The sequence below is a fragment of the Etheostoma cragini genome, chromosome 9, assembly GCF_013103735.1.
Source record: "Etheostoma cragini isolate CJK2018 chromosome 9, CSU_Ecrag_1.0, whole genome shotgun sequence".
NCBI lineage: Eukaryota > Metazoa > Chordata > Actinopteri > Perciformes > Percidae > Etheostoma > Etheostoma cragini.
In genome coordinates, this window is record NC_048415.1 from 19,082,140 (window position 1) to 19,102,218 (window position 20,079).

General features: G+C 40.4%; 1 protein-coding gene and 1 long non-coding RNA gene across 2 annotated transcripts in view; one reads left to right on the forward strand and one right to left on the reverse strand.

Moving 5' to 3' along the window:
• Positions 1-20,079, reverse strand: part of LOC117950360 — a 340,112-nt gene that overhangs the window by 150,514 nt on the left and 169,519 nt on the right. The window lies entirely within an intron of this gene.
• rorca (RAR-related orphan receptor C a) lies at positions 5,912-20,078 on the forward strand. Its single transcript, XM_034881306.1, has 10 exons — positions 5,912-6,271; positions 12,825-12,910; positions 13,081-13,222; positions 13,355-13,795; positions 13,915-14,036; positions 14,553-14,685; positions 15,550-15,657; positions 15,823-15,933; positions 16,601-16,713; positions 16,850-20,078. The coding sequence occupies exons 1-10, from the start codon at positions 6,265-6,267 to the stop codon at positions 17,009-17,011; spliced, it is 1,425 nt and encodes a 474-aa protein (XP_034737197.1). The 5' UTR covers positions 5,912-6,264; the 3' UTR covers positions 17,012-20,078.

Genomic DNA, 20,079 nt, shown 5'->3' on the forward strand with positions numbered 1-20,079 from the left:
GTGTGTGTGTGTGTGTGTGTGTGTGTGTGTGTGTGTGTGTGTGTGTGCGCGCGCGCGCGCGCGCGCGCGTGGGTGTGCATGCGTGTGTGTATGCATACAGTATGTTGGTGTGTCTTGCCACGCGTGTGAGTCTTTGCATGCATTTATGCGTGCATTTGTGGGTGTCACTTCACCTTCAGGGCAGATGATTCATTACAGACAAGCCATGGGGTCGGGGGCCCTGTCAGCGGCTGTTGTCATGGAAGCGAGTGTTGGAAACAGCAGATCCCCTTTCAGTATCATCTTCAGATTGTTGGCACATCGACTTGCCCTTCTCTCTCTCTCTCTCTCTCTCTCTGTTTCACTCTGTGTGTCCTCATTGTCTCTCTGTACTGCTGTGTTTCATCTCATCTCTCTTGCTCACACTTGCTTCTCTGATAGGATTTCTCGTTTTATTAGTTTTCATTCTACATGGATAAAAAATACTTGATAAAAACAAATGATTTTTTTTTATCCCTAATCGATGTTCAGACAACTACTTCTGCTATGCTAAAATATGCTAAATTGCTACTTTAGCTGGATGTCCTCAGCGTAGCATCTTTCTATTTTCTAGTGCAAGATGCAGGATTATTGTTAAAATGGCTCCCTGGTAGACACACACCAGGTCATGCTCATGTCTTCTGTTTCTCAGAGAATCTGCAATCACAGTAATTTCCGCACTGTAAACATGTACATGTCACACACACAATGCACCCTGGGAACCTGTGACCCAGCTGTGTGTGTATGGCTGCCATACATAGATTGTCTATCGATCTTCGTCCGGCTTGACGTCTCTCTTTTCTTCTTGGTAAGGTGGTTTGTAGAGGAAATTCAGTGATGGGTGTGGAGAAAATGTGTAAAGCAACAGGAACTTATGGCTACCTTCTACAGTATGTGTCTCCAAGAATACATTTTGCTATAATTATATACAAAAACACTGCTGGTAATAATGACATCACTCTAATGCCATGTGTTGTAGCCATAGAACTGAGGACAGGATTTGCATTTAATTAACAATGAAGGGAAGGGTGGGAAAAATCCCAGCTGGTGGGAGGAACGAGATATAAAGTAATGAACTATCAGGCCTTACAGACAGAAGCCACACAAATGCCTTTGGATCTTTGGACCTATGTATTGCAGTGAATGCTTGAGCTCATCTGAGCCTGGATCAGTCATCTCATCCAGTCATAGCAGGCTGCTGTCCTTAGTCCAGATCCAGTCTTATTTAATATTCCTCTAGACTCCATTTTTTTTATCTCACAGATGTAATCTGCCATAATCTCTTCTGGATTCCTGTGTTATCTATTAGGCTGTCTAAATGGATGTTTATTCCTCTATCCTTGTATGAAACCGTGTCACAATTCTGCAAATGCCTGTGGTCCCCTCTTCCTGTCATGACTGTCAGATGCAATATTATCTAGATGGAGGCAGAGCATTATCGACAGACAACAGGACAAACACTGTGTGTGGACGCAGCACGAACAGATACACCATGGTAAATGTCACCTTTAATTGGATGCCTATTGTTAAGATATTGCCCGTCAAGACAAAATAAACAGCGTGACCCCTGGTGACAGGATGTGAAACTAATGTGTACCTGAGGGTGATAAATCCAGCCATCTCTAGTATCAACAGTTGCTGAGCAAGGACAAATACCACGTCAAAAGTGAACTAAAGGACACTCCAGCTTCCTCCTTGCCTGTTTGTTAGCTCATTAGCTAACGCTTCCTATGTCACTTAGTTAGGGCAGGGTAGGCTAGCGTTCAAAATTATTCAATACAGCTAAATCTATTATTTAGCTCTTATTACGAGAGCCGTCTCTGTGTTATGTAGAGTGTTTCCTGGGTGTCTCCACAACGTGTAGATAGACAATCACAAACATTATTAGATCTTTGTAGAAGCAAGCTAGATGCTAATTGGCTCACTGACGCTGATGAGATACTCCTTAATTATTGAAATTGGCTATTGAATGACGAGGCCTTTTTTGATACTCGATACTTTAAAGGAAATTCAATTGGGGCCTAAAAAGTATTACATTTGGTATTTCACTTTGCCACAAGCACATCATAATTGATGACATTTTCGGTGAACCACAGAATACTAAGGCAGCGGCATTAGTGCAGTTTCATTTAAAGGTTATTCTCAGTGAGAGCACTTAAAGAATAACACTGGCCGATTTTTAACTTAATCTTGACCGCTATGTGTCCACGAGTACTGTCAGTAGGAAAAAAAACTCAAAAATTGGGGCTAGCAAACTGGAGATGTTGCAGCTAATGGCCCTAGCTCCCAGTTAGCTACAATAGCAGTTGTGGTGGCGCCTTTGTGCCTCTCACCGCAGACACAAAATGTAATTGAAATTGAGGCGGTTCAGCCAGGTGATAACTTTGGTGATAATCCTAACACAGCAGTTCCGTGTGTAGTTGTTCGGTGAACCCCCTTATCCCGGACACAGCTGCTCAGTTAGCTGGCCGAGCTAGCTACCAACAGTATCGAGACGTGGTAAATGACATTTCAAACTTTGAATTTAAACAGTTTCTTCATAACGTCTGACTTGAAAATGCATTATGTTGTCACGTAAGGGCCCTGTTCATGCTGCACAGACATTTAAATTGCATTTTGTGTCTGCTAAGAGGCACAAAGGCACTTTAAAATACACCCCCACTACTGGAATTTTAGCTATCTGGGAGCTCTTGTCTTTAGCTGCAGCAACTCCAGTTTTATACCACCAATTTTCTTGGCTTCCATAACCCCCCCCCCCCCCCCCCCCCCCCCCCCCCCCCCCCCCTCTCTCTCCCCTTTAGGATGAACTATAGTGACATTTGTGATGCTCAGACTTTTCATCTGTTTTCCATCAAGCAAAGAAAAACTAAATGATACGCCGCTTAGGAAGACCCTGGGAGACAATAAAAAGCTACAAAATAGCTTAAATAGACTGTGTGACACGATCATTTTATCAGCTGCTGTTTCCAAGGTAAAGAATACATTTATAATTTATAGTCAATTTGTGACATCAGTCTGGAGATATTGGTACTTCAAGCACACATTTCAGCCAGAAACCAGTCAGGACATCCTTCTTGTTGTGGAGGAGAAGGGAACAATTAGTCAAAGGAACAGGAAGAAAAGGAAGAAACCCCCTGTAGTTTGGTACACTGACCTATTGATGTGAACCTGGTGCAGGTGAAAGATAGGTACAAACCAGATTACAGCCACAAAGAGAGTCCAAGGGAGAGAGACTAGTGGCCATTTGAAAGGGGAGAAGGGAGGGGATTTAGCAGGATGAGGAAGAGGAGAGGAGAGAGGATTATGGAAGCCAGAGCCTGAATCCTAAAATAATCCTGGGCTTTATTCGCCGTGGGGCAGAGGCCAGTTTGAGCTATTAAACTGTTATTGCATTCGTGCGCCACAGTTTGAACATGCAGAAAACACTTCAGAATGTGTGATCATCACCACCACCACCTCTGTTGTAGAGGAGGAGGTGCTTGATTCCTTCTTTAGTTTAGTACATCTCTCTGGCCCAAGACACACAAACACACACACACACACACACACACACACACACACACACACACACACACACACACACACACGCGCATCGGCAGGCGCGTTCATTCTGTCTGCCTTAATCCGGAAAGCTGGTTGGGAGCTACAGGCCTGTATTCTAAATTCCAAGCACCTCCTCCTTTCCATGCTCCATGCTCTAATTTGGGTATTGCCATGGTTACATAAGATTCAGGGTCAGCGGGTCAGTTACGTTACAGGCAACACTGGATGGATGTGTGGCAGCTTCATGGCGACAGAGGGACATAATCATGTATAAAAAAGAAAGATGGCAGATGAGGATCAGGAAGGAAACCATCAGACTGACAAAACCACCTAAATAGGAGGAAGAGGAAGTTTACAACCATAGAATATCATAAAGCAAAACAGTCCTACTGTACTTTTCCCAGTATTGTATTTTTATACTGTACATTCAGAAAGAAGCAAATACTTATGTTCTAATGTCTTTTTCTGTTTTGTGTTGAGCAATTACACAAGTGTGACAGAGAGGACCTGTAGAAAAGTATAGAAAAAAGACTGTATACAAGCATGTAGGAACGATAGATGTCAGAGCATAAAACATGCATAGGTGGTGCTGAGAGACTATAAAGTATAAGCTTTTATTCATGATAAAGAACAAAAGCTTCACAGTGGAAAAAGACAGAAAGACAAGGAGGAGACTCACCACGCATGCACCAGGACAGGAGAGGGCGGGGTGTGAAAGCTCTGTGTTGCTCCACTAACCTACTTACCATAATCTCTCTCTGCTCCTCATTTCATAATTGTGTCTGAGTTACATGATACACTTGTCATTGTACCCATGTTTGCAAATTGATTATTTTCATCTGCACTGTTTCTGTTTTCTTTCTATTGCACGCCCACATTTCTAAAGGAATAAAAATAAACTCAATGCCCTCTAATACACTAAAGATAGACAGACATAGAGACATACGTAAGGGGTGGCTGTGGCTCAGGGGTAGAGCGGACGCCTGCCAATCGAAAGGTTCGACCGGCAGTCCCATGTCGAACTGTCCTTGGGCAAGACACTGAAACCGGAGTTGTGTAAATGTGTGTGTTTATCTGATGAGCTGACGGCACAACCTCGGCCAGAGTGTGTGAATGGTGAATTCTTTCTGTACTATGTAAAAGTGCTTTGAGTAGTTATTAAGACTAGAAAAGTGCTATATAAAAACTACATTTACATGCATGTCTATTTTATGTGAATCATTTTGCATCAATACGTTTGTATAAAACATCAGTTTAAATGTTTTTAATGCATTGCATGCTTAATTATGCATTGCATTAAATGCATATGATATACATACCCTTTTGAGTTAAAAGCTCCCCCCCCCACTGCTTCTAAATTCATGAATTGATTGCAAAGTTAAGGTAACCATCTAACCCTAATTTCCGGAATGGAAAACAAAACCCAACAGCCCAACAACAACCTGTGGTCACACTTCTCCTCCACTAAGATTAGTGTTTGTAAATCTATCGAAATACTGCAGGTTTACAATGTTACATTCAGCTAAAGGGGAACTGATGGAATACTATTTTCCCCTATAATATACAGCATGTGTTAAAATAATTAGTGGCACAGCTAGTGTACCCCATATTATGTCCTTTGGAGTATCTCTATTTGTTTTGTTATAGGCTACAACTATGGTCCCCTGCTGTATGGAGGTTTCTGTTTTTCTTATTTTGTGTTCGTCTAATGCACTACAGCATCAGCATCGGCCTATTCTAACAATCAAACATGTCCATGTTTCATATTTTTGTGTTGAAAAGAACACAAATATGTGTTTTAGAGCAAGCTATGGTAACACTAACCAACATATGAGAAATGAGGAAAAATGTACAAAATATTACATTCATTATCGGTGCTCCTCCAAATATAAACAGATGAGTACCCATAGTATGGTGTGTCCAACTGAAAGCGATGTTAAAATACAGATTTTAGTAGTAGCCTGGTAGTAGTAGTGGTAGTAGCCTAGTAGTAGTAGACACACACACACAGACACACACAAATTGTAAAATGCATGTTGAAATTCCTACACATTACATTTAGTTGCCTATGTAACACAAATGTATCATAGTTCCTTTATATTGGGCAATAGTCAAAAAAACGTTACATTGCTGATGATTATAAAGGTAAATTGTCTGCCAGGAAATAAAACTCTGCGTTTGTTTGTTAAATAGTTCCCACGCTGGTTGACTGGTCGGTCTAAACTGAACTGTCTGAACTGACACACTGCCACACTTTCCCACGCACGCGAGAACCTCTTTGCGCGCGGAGTGTGGCGCGCGCCTCCGATCACGGGGCACGAGGCGGGCGGACCGCGCTCATGTGTTGTCCACGCGCCGAAACTAGGTTAGAGAGCCGCAGAGTCAGAGCGGGACAGACCTGTGAGAAGACACGGAGCTGTAAGCTAGTTGCTTAATTACCGCATAGGTGTTTTAGCAAACTGTCAGTCTGAGACTGGTGCAGCTGTCAGAAAGTAACAAACTCAACACACCGTTGTTTCTATTTATTTTAAGGTCGACGCACGCGAAGAAAAGGTAGAAAATCCATATGAGGATTTGCTGTTGTGACAATTCTCAGCTGCTCCGGTTCGGAGCAAATAAGTGCGCGTCGCTCTCAGTGTTTCTTGGCTTCCTTTCCACCTGGAGTTGTATGACTTGAAGACTTGGCTAGACTTCACCGCCGACATGAGAGGTGAGTTTGTGAAAATGTTTAAATTTGCTAGAATGTATTTTCAAGTCTGGTGCAAATAACTTTTGAGTTGTATTTAGCGTGTTGAAGGCACTGCTTTGTGACAGAGTCCAAAGTGCGTAGGCTCCGCATGCACGCTCGCACTGGATTTAAAACCATATTATATCAAAGAAATAAAAAAACAGCGTCTAGATTGTATGCAAAATTGTCACCTTACGGACTTTGGAAGTTGTTCAAGCTTAATAGGGTCCTAAGAAGATTTAGAATGTTTTGAAGTGGTTTATTTCAGCACAGATACATATAGGCTATAAAGGTATTAACATGAGTGTGGTTAGTTTAGTTTATTTGTACAAACTGTAACGGGGTTTTGTGTATTTATTCAGATTTGCCTTGGACGAACGCGTAGTTATGTATTATTTATTTCACCGGTGACTTATGTAAGAAAGAGAGAAAAGGGAGGGAGGGAGTGAGCGGAGTGATTCAGAGGCTGTCAAACCAAGCAAGAAAATCTGTTGGTAAGGGTTGTGTACGGTTAATAAATAGTCACCCCTTTCCTTAGAGATTTTTCCCCTTTTGATGTATTTTATTACACTTTCGTACGACTTCTGTATGAACCGTCCATTAACATAGTTTTACAATTTGGTATAAAAACTGGACATTTTTTTTCAAATTTTTAATTAGACGTTTTAATGTGCCTCAAATCCCTGATTGCGTGTTGAACTGTGTTTCACTGTTATAGTTAGTTCAACAGCCAGCATGATTTTGTTTTCAGCGTCAGCAGCATGGCGGACAGTGTGGGGGGACAGAGATAGAGAGAGCGAGAGGAGATTCTCCATTGACCCAGTTCTGTCATTGAGGATTAGAGCAAGTTTGTGTATGCCTGGGGGTGGAGGGCCATGGTCTGTCGTCATTACTAATGAGACAATGTTGATCATTTCAGTCAGTTATCAGGACAGAATGTTCCTCCTTTAAATATTGTAGATTTGAGCTGCACTGGGATAGCCTGAGTGCAATGCACCTTGCAAGATGCATGCTGCCTTTTATTAATTTTTCTTACAAAAAAAATCTGATGTTGTGCGAGACAGATTTTTTAAATATGAAATCTAAAAACATATATCTATTTGCTTATAGTACAATGTAAAATGGCATAATTGTTTGGTGGAGTTGTGATGTCAAAGACATGCACTGCAGTGAAAAACAGGATGTGAGAGCACAGCAAGCCCACATGTAACCATGAAGCACAGCAGGGTTCAGTTATGCTCAGTTTCCCTTGTCAGCTAAGGTTACATCAACCACAGTATGTGTCAGTGTAGTCAAGCGCGGCTTGTCAATCTGATTTTGTAAAAAAATACCACATTACCCACAATGTCATCTCCAGTCTTGAGTTAAATTTACTTTACAGAGAAAACACAAGTTACATAAGAGTGTGGATATCACAAGCAGTGTATTTATGTCCATTTATACCTGGTAGATCGCAACAATGCTGTTGTACTTGTTTATCTCTCAGAGTTATATGTGCAAACTGTTGCACAAACAGGTTAGGTAAGTATTATGCAACACAATCAAATAAACAAACTTCAATAAAGCACTTATAAATGTTATGATTTGTGGACTAATGCTGTGCAGAGGTGTGTTGGAGCTCAGTTAGCCCAGGTTTAAAGGTAGGGTGGCAGTAAAAAGGAAAGGGCGCTCTCTGCTCTCCAAGTTCACTGCTGTGCTGAGCTCAGCCTCAAAGCCTCTATCTGTTAGCGGCCTGGGGCAAGTTCACAGCAAGCTACAGTATGTGTCAAGGTGCCCTTTCTCTCTGACAACTGTGTGCTAAGATTCCTTTCCCTTTATCTAAAGCTTTAACTTGTCACCCAGCCTGTATGTTAGTATGCAAGCAAAGTGTCAGGTAATGTTAAGTCTGTGTCTTTCTGCTTATCATAACTATTAGGGAAACAATTCATTTGCTGCACAATATTTACTTAGAGATAATATTTTTGTTTGCAGTATCTAAAGTATTTTTGATAGACCATATCTATGTTCCAAGTAATGATAAGTGACATTTAAACAGACGTAAAGAGTTTTTTATTCAAGGCGACTGTGATTAATGCAGCATCGTCCTAAATTTGTTCTTGCGGTTTGGAGCAGCATGCAAAATTACATGCTGTGAACTGAATTCCTCAGTCTGGTTTTGCTTGTGTTGCAGAGGCCCACTAGGGTTTGGGCTTGGAGCTGCATAAACAGCACCATAAACTGAATGCACTTTATCCTCTCGGATCAATGGTGAGGGATTAGAGAGGCACAGAGGGTGAAGCCTGGTTTCTTGGCAGGCATAGCATTGTTGTTCAGCATGTGAATGTTTATTGTAAGATGAGTGGGGAAAGGTGTTAGGTATGTAGAATAGTACAGTTTTATACCAAGTCAACATGTTTATTGTTATTAATCCATTGCATGAAATAAAAGAAAAACCATGCAGCAAAGAAAGTGAAATAATCTCTCTATCTTCACCTGGTTGGGCTGACAGCTGTACTGTTGAAATTCTTTTTAATAATAATAATAATAATTAGATTCTTCAAAACTGTCGGGAAAGTAATTATGTTTATTACATTTTATTGATGGTATCCCCAACAAGATGAAAGAAAATGATTTGGTCACTTGTAATTTACATTTTTGTAAATTTTTTTTAATATTCAGTGTTACACTACTACTCTAAAAACCATTGGCTACGGCTATGGTTAAGAGAGATGCATGATGCAGGCCTTTACGTGCATTCTGAAGTGCATTTATAAAAGTGTGGGGTTAGCTTCAGGTCATAAAATACTCTCTGGATTCTCTAGGTAGGTCATGGGAAAGAGGAGGAGGAGGAGGAGAAGAAGAGAAAAAGCTGTCTTTACCGTTCACATTAGTTGTATAGAAAACACGTGATATGAATTGGGAGATATGTAAAAAGAGAGAATGACAAACAGAGGACACTAGTGCACATTTATATATATAGTAACTTGCTAACTTTGATTGTGTAAACCCTCGATGTAGATAAAGTACACAGTATTTGATGTTAACGTAATGTGTAAGGTAAATAGGACCTTGGACTCAGTTTGATTAGCTGAGATGAGAGAGCAAATTCTATCTAGCAAAGGTGTTAAAGCAAGTGGAACGTGCTCATCCAAAAGTTGTTTTAGTTGTGCAACAGAAAACTCAGATTCAACGGAGTCTAGCTAGCTATCTCGATCTATCCTGCAGAGAGGAGCAGGTAACCACAGTCCTCATAAAGCAACCGGAGTTTGGAATGCCAACACAAAGAAAGCGGAAATTGAAAGACCACCGGCTGAATTTCCAGTAGCACCTGAACAATCCCAAAAAGGAAACCTTGATATAGACTACAGCACTGATGTAGAAAAGTGCTGAACAACTGACACAAAAGGTATTTTAAATCACCACATATAAATTCATTTTAATGGCACATTCACACCGCCCGCGTTCAAACTCACATGATTAAAGCAACGCAATTATTCCCAACGCTGCAGTGTGAACAGACAATGATGTTCTAGGAAATAGGATACAAATTTTGATGTGCGTAAATAATGCACAGCAAAGATCCCATGATATGTAGTAAATTACATTTTTATGATATATTTATGTACTGAATATTGTCTAAGCTCCATTTAAACTTCAAAGCTAGTATTCACCTCGCCAAGTTACATTTTTAAAAAGTCTAAACATGTAGCCTCTAATACAGTATATGCTTTTGGAATTTACACAAGGAATGGGTGTTTGCGTAAATAACATGCTGTCTTAGAACCAAGATTCAGGGAAATTCTCTACATAAACTCCGATGAGAACAAAGAAACTGTTGTTCAAGCCCATGATGCAACGCAACATACCAAGAAATCAACAGTCAGAGAGAGGAGACTGTTTTAGCTGTAATAACGGCTCTGCACACTGTTATTTACACTAAACAGTGTACACTTCTGTGCTGAGCCGTGATTTGTGCAACATGTATTTGCCAATAGACCAGAATGGCAGAAGGAATCACTGGGCAGTCAACTGCACCAGTGTAAAAATAGATTTATGTTCTAGCTCAAACACAGCTGAAATTTCACTCAAATACTTGACATGCTGCAACTTGTTCAGAGCTACTATTAGCCATGTCTGTTGCTCCTGCTGCAGCTTACTGTACTAGATGTTTAAAGAAATATGTCCAGATGTTGTGCCAAGGGGGCAGTTGGCCCTGCCAGTTTCAACTGATCGTCCATCTTTTCGGTAATCAAACCTTACATTGTTGTCCTTCCAAACCAAAAGGAAGACTGTTCCTTAACTTAACAGATTTGGTTCCACCTTGAAACCCACGAGAAGGCTGCCAGCACAAGTGCCTCCCCCTGTGCTGAATGAGAAACTGTGTCAGTGGAGCAGCTCCTGTTCTCTGGGCCTGACGGTGCAGCCGGTGCAGCTCAGCTGACTGGCAGGTGAGGCGGCAAGTCACAGACACAGCCTCTCACTCAGCATCCAATGGTAGTGCAGGAAGACTGAATGAGTGTCGTCACACTGTTGCCAAGACAACCACCTTTGAATGAGTGTGTTCGTGGAATGTGGCCAGACGGCAGTTATATAACAGGATGAAGGGTGGAGGCAAAGCTCTGGAGGGGGAAGTAGAAAGGGAGCAATAGAAAGGGATTTTTTTCCCCCATTGCCATTTATTTATTTATATCCCTCAGTTGTGTTAGTCAGTAGGAATTCTACCCAACAGAAACACTCAAATATGTCACCAGCACTGTGCAGAAAGTCTTTTTGGAGAGAAAATGTTGAAGGTCCACTAATCTCTCTCCCCACACAGTGACTCATGTGATCGGTTGGTCGTGAGTAGTTTATCAAAGAGCCTTTAGAAAACAGCAATTTTCTGGAGAGCCAGCTGTGATGGCCGGTTAAAGCCGCCGCTGCGTTTTAGGTTACCTAATGCCCTCTGTTATCCAGCTAAAGTGGTTTATGGTCTGTTTGGCACACCCTGCTGCCCAAGCCAAATTTAATCTTGCACACAGTCTATGTCGTAACAGTCAGTTGTAGTTGTTTTGTGGGTTACAGTTGTAAGCCTTGGAGGGTTCAGAACAGCAGTACGCCTTTGTTAACCTGCTAACATTTTGTTCATCCTGGAGGAGAGAAAGAGGGCGAGAGAGAGCAAAAGAGAGAGAGCGAGAGAGGTGAAACTTTATAACCCTGGGCCTCAGCTAATGCAATTGACCGGCTATTCTGGGCTTTAGGAGGCACAGCTACTTAGATAAACAACATAATGAAAAGAGCAGTCTGTTCCCGAGTAAGAAGGCTCAGGCTTCCACAATAAATTCAAAGTGTATAATGTATACGTTGTCTACTTTGTCAATCACGGGATACATTGTGTTCTTGACACTTCTCTTGTTTCTTCACAATTCTGTGAAATTAATGTAATCATTAGTAGCTACATTTCAAACCTCTTAGTGCGCAGACAACATCTGACTGTCAAGAAATAACTTGAATTTCTTGTAAGAAGTCTACCTGCACTAATAAATGTCACGTGCAAGGTGGTGGTTGTCCTGTTTGAGTTTGGTGTGAGTACAAAAATCAGGATTGTCCAGAGTAAATATTGATGTAATATAGGCTGCCCACATTATTTGATACAACTGAGGCTGTTGTATTGACAATAACTGTAGTCAGCGTAACATACCTAAAAAGAAAATGTTGAATGTTCCAGTAACTTCCCTATATCTTAGTGCTGCAGGGCAGTGATCAACAATATGTTTACTTGTTACACACCTGTGGGCTGGGTTTTCCCAACATTTGTTTAGATACCAATTGTGAAACAACTGAAATGATTAACATCACATCACATGCTGTGTATTACTGTAGGACAGCTTCATTTCTTTTTTTTTTAGAGTAGTTTTTGGGGCTTTTCTTTTAATAGAAAGGACAGCTAGGTGAGAAAGGAGAAAGACCTGCAGGAAATTGTCCCAGGTTGGGCTCAAACCCTGGACCTCTGCGTCAACGCATAAAGGTCTGTGTAACGCATAGAGTGTGCATACTCTACCAACTGAGCCAACCCGGCCACTTCCAGTTGCGTTCTTGATCTATCGACTGGTTGTCAGAAAATGCCAATCGCAGATCCCAAGATGATCTTTAACTGTTTTGTTTGACCATTAGTCTGAAACTCAGAAATAATCAATAAAGTAAATCAGAGAAAAGCAGTAAATTCTTACACTGGAGGCAATTTTGCTGGAAAAATGACTCAAACAATTAACTGATTGTCAAAGAGAAGTCGCTGATCGTTATCGAATCCATCGGCTAATTTTTTCAAATTTAGATTAATGTGCCATTATGAAAGAAATACACAGCATTATGACTCTCATTATGCAATAAACGCAATTAGTGTTTAATCATCTTATTTTTTCAATAAATCTGTGTAGTTTCTAGTTAACTAACTACAACATTTAAATGTTTAAAAGGAGCCTGATATTAAAATATATGTTTTGACTTCATTATGAAGTTTGTTTTTTGTTTTTTTCAATTTTACTGATATTTTTTTCCTCCCTGTTCCATCTCTCTCCAGCTCAAATAGAGGTGATTCCGTGTAAAATCTGTGGGGACAAATCATCAGGGATTCACTATGGTGTCATCACCTGTGAAGGCTGCAAGGTGAGCTATCACCCTTCTCACATCTGTTGTCAGTTACAATAGCTTTAAACGTGTTGTTATCACCATTCTGATCAGTCTTATCAAAGCATTTTGTTTATACCCAAAACAATTTAAGATGCTCACATGGTTTACCACTGCTTCACATTTTGTGTGTGTCTTTTGGTCTGTAGGGTTTCTTCCGACGCAGCCAGCAGAACAATGCTATGTATTCCTGCTCACGTCAGAGGAACTGTTTAATTGACCGGACCAACCGTAACCGTTGTCAGCACTGCAGGCTGCAGAAGTGTCTCGCGCTGGGCATGAGCCGTGATGGTGAGTTCAGCTACTCGATCTATATTTAATTAACTCAGAGTAGCCACCGGCCACTTTTTATGTAAGCCTTGTTTAACCTAGACCATACCTTCCTGAATGTTTAATTTTTGTTTTTACATCCTTCTGCTGCAGCGGTCAAGTTTGGCCGAATGTCCAAAAAGCAGCGCGACAGCCTTTATGCAGAGGTCCAGAAGCACCAGCAGTCCCAGGAGTGTGCGGGGCTCAGTGTCCGCGAGGAGAATAGCAACATGGCTGACCACTGCCGCACTTACAGAAGAGGCTCCAGCACCACGCTCAGTGACCTGGAGGACATCACCATGCTGCCAGAAGGCCTGCTTTTAGACCTGCCGCTGACCCCAGAGGATGGATGTAGCGAGTACTGTAACCTGGACATGGTGGGTGGCAGTGCAGGCAGCAGCTCATCCTCTCAGAGTTCTCCAGAACAGACCAACTTCGACTTTGTAGACGCCAACCACAGCATCAAGCATGAGTACCAGCTGTTGCACGACTCTGGACTCTTCTCACATGCTATCCTTAACCCGCTGCCCGAGGGTTGCTCCCTGCTTGAGATAGGTCAGTATACATCCTGAAATGCCTAGCTACTGTATAATGGCTACTGTTTTTGTGTCTTTGACCCTTAAATCTATCTAAAACAACATGAATTTCATTGCAAAATCTTTCCCTCTGTTTAGAGCGTATAACTCAGAGTGTGCTGAAGTCCCATATAGAGACATGCAAGTACAGCACAGATGAGCTAAAGAGAATGGCGTGGACCTTGTATAGCCCGGAGGAGACACGCTCATATCAGAAGAAGGTATATATGACACAGTTTTGTATTGCAAACATTTATACACAAAACAACAATGGGGTTATTGAAAAAGTGTTAGCATTTACCTATATGGAGTTAGTCAAATAAACTGTATTGTGAACTTTTCTGTGCAGTCTAAATCTAAAGTTACATATTTCATATCATTATGGTTGCTCTCTTTTACAAAGTTCACAGAGAAATGTTTTTTTAGTTTTTTTTAACTTTGCACAAAAATCAACTGTAAAACTTCCAGAAGAAAGTTTACGAAAGTCTTCTTGTCACCGTAGTTTTTTATATTTTAATCAAACATCTCCTTCTGGTCCTTTTGTCTCGCTAGTCAAGCTTTTAGGATGAGTTTATAGAAAGACGTTATTATCAAACATGCTGTTCGTTAGGATGTCTTTAGGTGGAATCAAAGTCTAGATAAGCACAGAGTCCACAGAGAATAATGGAGTACAACTTGTATGAGGCATCTCTTGTATTGCAATTCTCATAAAAGCCCCCCTGCCTTTCTTCTTTCAGACAGCTGAGGTGATGTGGCAACAATGTGCCGTTCACATCACCAATGCAATCCAGTATGTGGTAGAGTTTGCCAAGCCAATCGCTGGCTTCATGGACCTCTGCCAGAATGATCAGATTATCCTCCTCAAAGCAGGTCCGTGCATGACACCAGTACACAAACATTATAATACCCTCGGGTGGTAGATGACTCCACATAGTGCAAGTATCACATGCAAGTGGAGTGATGCTTCGGAAGAATGGCTGGCCTTGTTTTAATCACGCTCAGGTCATCATACTGTGAGGCTTTTGTGTGATCCTTTTTCAAGTGATAGAAATTTAAAATTTAATGTTTGGTTCTCAGTGACAACCCAAACAATAAATCTTTCTAAACAATAGACGATTGGCTTTGAGTGGCAGCCAAGGCATTCTCATTGATGAGGAGGAAGCACGCACACAAGGTTTTTTCACAGAAGTGTTAAGATAATGAAAGGTTTGAGATGTGTTCACACCCATACATCTGCCAAACCTGACTAACACCTGAAGATATAGGGTTGTGAACGTAAACTAATCAGAAGTTATAAATAGGATCAAACAGGATCACATTCTTGACAGTTTCATTACTATAAGTGGGTTGAATCCACAGCAACACATCATCTACAGTAATAATGCAAAAGCTTTTACTATGTTAATTACGTTGTACAGGTGACAATTTCTGTGTCACTCATGTCAACTCAAATAAATAACATTGACCTTGTTTCACTTCATAGAAACATGACAGGGCAGATTTAACAAACTACGTATGCATGCTCTTTTTCCTTTGTTCCAGCTATTTTATATATATATATATATATATATATATATATATATATATATATATATATATATATATATATATATATATATATATATATATATATATATACATACATACATACATACATACATACATACATAGCTGTAACTATTTAAATATGTATGCAGCACTAATCATAATTCTAGTTTTCTTTTTTGTCCACAGGCTGCATGAATGTTCTTCTGATCCGTATGTGTCGGGCCTATAACCCCATCAATAATACGTTGCTCTTTGATGGGAAGTTTGCCACTCCTGATCTTTTCAAAGCCCTTGGTGAGTCTCTTTCTATCTGCCTTTCTGAATGGGGAACACATCGACTTTATGAAAGGAGGTGCAAGGGATATAAGAACAACTTGTTTTATGTTTCATCCATGTCAAAATCCTCCCAGTCCGTAGCTTCTGTTTTGATGATGACTTTCTCCTTCTTCTGCCTTCTAGGCTGTGACGATCTTGTGAATGCAGTGTTTGACTTAGCTAAAAGCCTGAGCCGTATACAGATGTCCGAGGAAGAGATGGCTCTCTTCAGTGCTGTTGTGCTGCTTTCACCAGGTGAGATCATATTTCTTATACAGAATGGATTAATGCTCACTGTACACTTACTTACACAAATTCTAAATTGATGAAATAAACCCATACATGCACCCTTTTCAGTATGACCTACATTTGGCTCATTAAAGGCTCTTGGCCTGTATTGTAGGAGACAGGGATGTTGTCAGCACTGCTAAAAGTTCCTGTACAAGTAGGATTATTCATAATAATTACAGATAATTAGATGTTGTGAGTATCAGTTTGTCAGTTTCATTTCTTAAACCTGTTTCATAATGGATCATAATTATTGAGGATGACCTCTTTAAAAATTAGAAACATTTTTCCTTTCCATTGTTTTTTGCGAAATGACTAGATAATTATGCACATGATTAATTACAGCTCTAACACCTTAGTGACTAATGGTATTTTACTCCAACTAAAACCAGTCTTGCAAGTAGCTTCTTTATGATATATATTAACTTAATGTAAAAAGAAGCAAAAAATAATGAAAATAAAAGTGTGTTCACATCATAAATAAAATTTTACCAACTCAGTCTGTGCCCCCTGTCCAGAGACCAGTCTCCTATTCTCCTAGATGTTTGTATTATGTTAACCTCACCAGATGCAGTTTCAAATTGGCAAGATGGCAACACCAATAAAACCATCTTGTCACTCTAATTTCTCTCAGACCGACCCTGGCTGACAGATGTTCAGAAGATACAGAAGTTGCAGGAGAAGGTCTACGTGGCTCTGCAGCGCTGCCTACAAAAAGAGGGACCATCAGAAGAGAAACTAGCCAAGGTACAAATCCTGCCACATTAAACTTTGGTGAAAACAACTGAAATGATGCTTTGTTCAAGTACTGTATTAATAAGACGTTTAATTGATATTCATTTCTTCTTTTAACTTTTTCTGCCCTCCTGTATGTCCCTTCCAGATGGTGTCTAAGCTTCCCATCCTGAAGTCCATTTGCAACCTTCACATCGACAAACTGGAGTTTTTCCGTCTGGTCCACCCTGAGACAGCATATACCTTTCCTCCTCTGTATCGGGAGGTTTTTGGCAGTGAAATCTCCTTCCCAGACTCCACAGAGGGTTAACAATGTTTAGCTAATTAGCAGAATTCAAACAGAGACCTTGAGGTGTAGGGAGGGGGAGATAATGTGGCAACCAGTTGAGACTAAAACCAACCAGCAGCTCAATGACAATCCTGCACGTTACACTTTAGGACACACTCCTCTCACCGTTGAGCTCCCAACCCTGTGGAGTAGCTCACACTGCCCTGCAAGCCAGTCCGTTCAGCATAACACTATAGGAACTGCTGCTGCAGTGCATGTTACCTCTTTTTTTAGGGACTTATTCAAGAGTAGCCGACATTTGTATACTCAATTATTTTTCTATGAGAAGACCTGCAATCTCTCATGAAGCTGAATTTGACGTTCCTGTAAGCTATCATTGAATGTATCCCCCGTTTCCCCTTTACCCTTCAGCACAGCCCTAGGCTCGATATAGAATGTACATACTTAAAATCCTCACCCACTTTTTGTCGGTTTGCAGTATTTGCATTAGATATTTTTGGTAGCACCCATATTTTGCAGTTTTGTAATGTACAAACTGTTTTAAGGGACCACGATCAAACTCACAGACAGGGTTTTTGAACTGTGCACCAACAAACTCTTGCGTACAGAGCCCAATACATGGCACTTATCTTTGTAGGTCTTTTTTTACTAGCACACCTAGAGACACTGACGTAAGTGAGCTCTTTTCTTTTTTTATGCAAACAGTGACCTCAGCCCTAATACCTTTTCCCTTTGAAAATGCCACTTTGAGAGAGAGAATCACAAAGGTATTTTGAAAGTATTTTCAGATGCTCCTTTTTATATACATATATAACACCTTTAGAATCATGTAAAATAAGGGCAGTCGTGAGGGGGATGTGCTCTGTTTTCTAAAAAACAGAAACTGCCTGCCCAAACTTTGGGGTTCTGGGACGGAAAGATTGTAATTGCTGTAAAGACACTTATGAGTCCTTGTTAGAATCCAAAATGAACTTTTGGCACAAGACTTTACGGGGTTCTACACTTAGACTGCCATCTGTGAAACGTATGTTAAACCAGCCAGAAATAGATACGCCCTCCCACTGTAGCTCCAGTAAGCTGGATGAACAAGGTGCTGGGCCGTTGACCACTGGGGGGTTATGTGCTCTTGCCATGGAAGAGCATCCGGAACTGTCTCAGGCCCCATGTGCAGAAGAGTGCCATGGCTCAAAACCTCCAGCAGCGTCGAACCAGCTGATTATAAAAAAAAATGGGTTTAAAGAAAGAAAATGTACCGAGAGTTTGATGTTGAAATGTGACAGTTGACCAAATTTCCACCTAAATGGTTGGATAAGGAGAGTGGACTTGTGGGTGAGGGTGTTTCTTAAGCGCCCTAGACTTAAATTAGTTCATCAACTCTCGCTGCTTCGGGTTGAGCAGGCACAGGAAGCCAGGGTGTTCTGATTGGAGAATTAGCTCTTCTGTTCTTTTTCCCCGCGATCCCTTACTACCTCACCCTCTTCAAACACTACATGGCACAGCAAAGGTTTGACAGAGCCATCAGCTACCCCCCTGAGTTAGTAATTCTGCATACATACTAGAGAGTTTCATTGGAAACGTAATGATTAGTGGGGAAATTTGAAGGCCAGTGATGACAAAACTATCCTAAAATATATTATTATGCTCTTAAAACTGGAAAAAAGATAAAAGGCAAACTAAACTGCTGGTTGTACTTACTCATCTTTGACTGTTTTTTTGTCATTTGAGAGCAGTTCAGGCCTTCAGGTCCAGGAGACCTACTTAGATACAGATCTCTCTGAAGTAAAGTCTCTGGAGATGCAAGGGTGTGTCCAGATGAAATCTTACAAAGTAGGGGGACATATTGGATTTCTCTACATGTGTCATTCTGCCAGTGTCCTAAATAAGCAACTAGAAAAGAATAGTTGTAATCCATGCTGTTTTTATCCGAAGCATATTAAGACAATCACACAACATATTTTGGATGACTAGCTCTATGTAACATGTCCGCCTGGTTTGCTTTGCACTGCTGGGTCAGTGCTGTTCGCCATACATTATCTCACAGAGTATGAAGAGGGTATTAGGCCTACTCTTTTCTTGGTACGTACAACAGTGGCATGGTGGGATTGTGCAATAAGGTCTTTCCCATTGTTCTCTGTATGTTGGGCTTTTGTTGCTATATTGTGTACATCTTCAAAAACACTCCAACACCTCACAGCACAACAAACAATGTTATTTAGTAATGTATATCATGTACCAAATATACAGCCAACCACTACACAGGTCATTTCTCAGCTGACATGATGACCGACAGATGACACTTACAGATTGTAACAAAGTGCAATACTTTGTGTGTTGAGAGTGTTAGACATGCTGATTTGAAAGGATTTAGTATACTTTATAGTTTTTCAGGCCTATAAGCTGTCCAGGGGGCAGCACTGAAGATCTGCACTTGCATTTACATTTAGGGTTGTTACTCAGGGAGATAGCTGGGCTCTCTGTCCTTCATTGTCTGCAGTTCGTCTATAGCTAGCAAGACACGTCGCACCATGATAGAAGATCTTGAAACCTTGATCACTGTGTACAGTATATGTTCTTGTGAATGTTTGACTTCAGAAGTATCAAAGATTTTACCCTTGTCTAACATCTTTATTGCAAGACTTTTTTTGAGTTTGGGTCATAGATTAAATAGAATATTAAAAAAAGTAAATATAGTACAATAAATATAAAAGATGGATTATTATCTCTGAATCTTGTCTTGGTTTTGTTGTGATATTTTGTATCTTAATTTTTATCCCTATGTGTACTGTTTGTTTTTGCTCAACCGTTTAGTGTTCTTTTTGTCTTGGAGAGATGTAATTCTATTTTTTTAAAGAGCGTTTTTAAAGATGTCTCCCTGAAAGTTTCTCTTGTCATGATCCTTGTTTATATGTTCACTCTATTTTAAGATTATTATTATTATTGAATCAATATAGATTTTAATAAGAAATAATTTATATGTTATGGATATAATGCCCAAAAGGTATTAACACAGTAAAGTTTTATTGCACAATGGTGATACAATATGTGGATTTAAGAATGTAATAAAAGGCTTTTTACAATTAAGAAAAAAC

Excerpts from the sequence above, each read along its gene's own strand:
- rorca (XM_034881306.1), top strand. Across the intron at positions 13,223-13,354 it reads GCTGGGCATGAGCCGTGATG|CGGTCAAGTTTGGCCGAATG; the intron begins GTGAGTTCAGCT and ends CTTCTGCTGCAG. Across the intron at positions 14,037-14,552 it reads CACGCTCATATCAGAAGAAG|ACAGCTGAGGTGATGTGGCA; the intron begins GTATATATGACA and ends TTCTTCTTTCAG.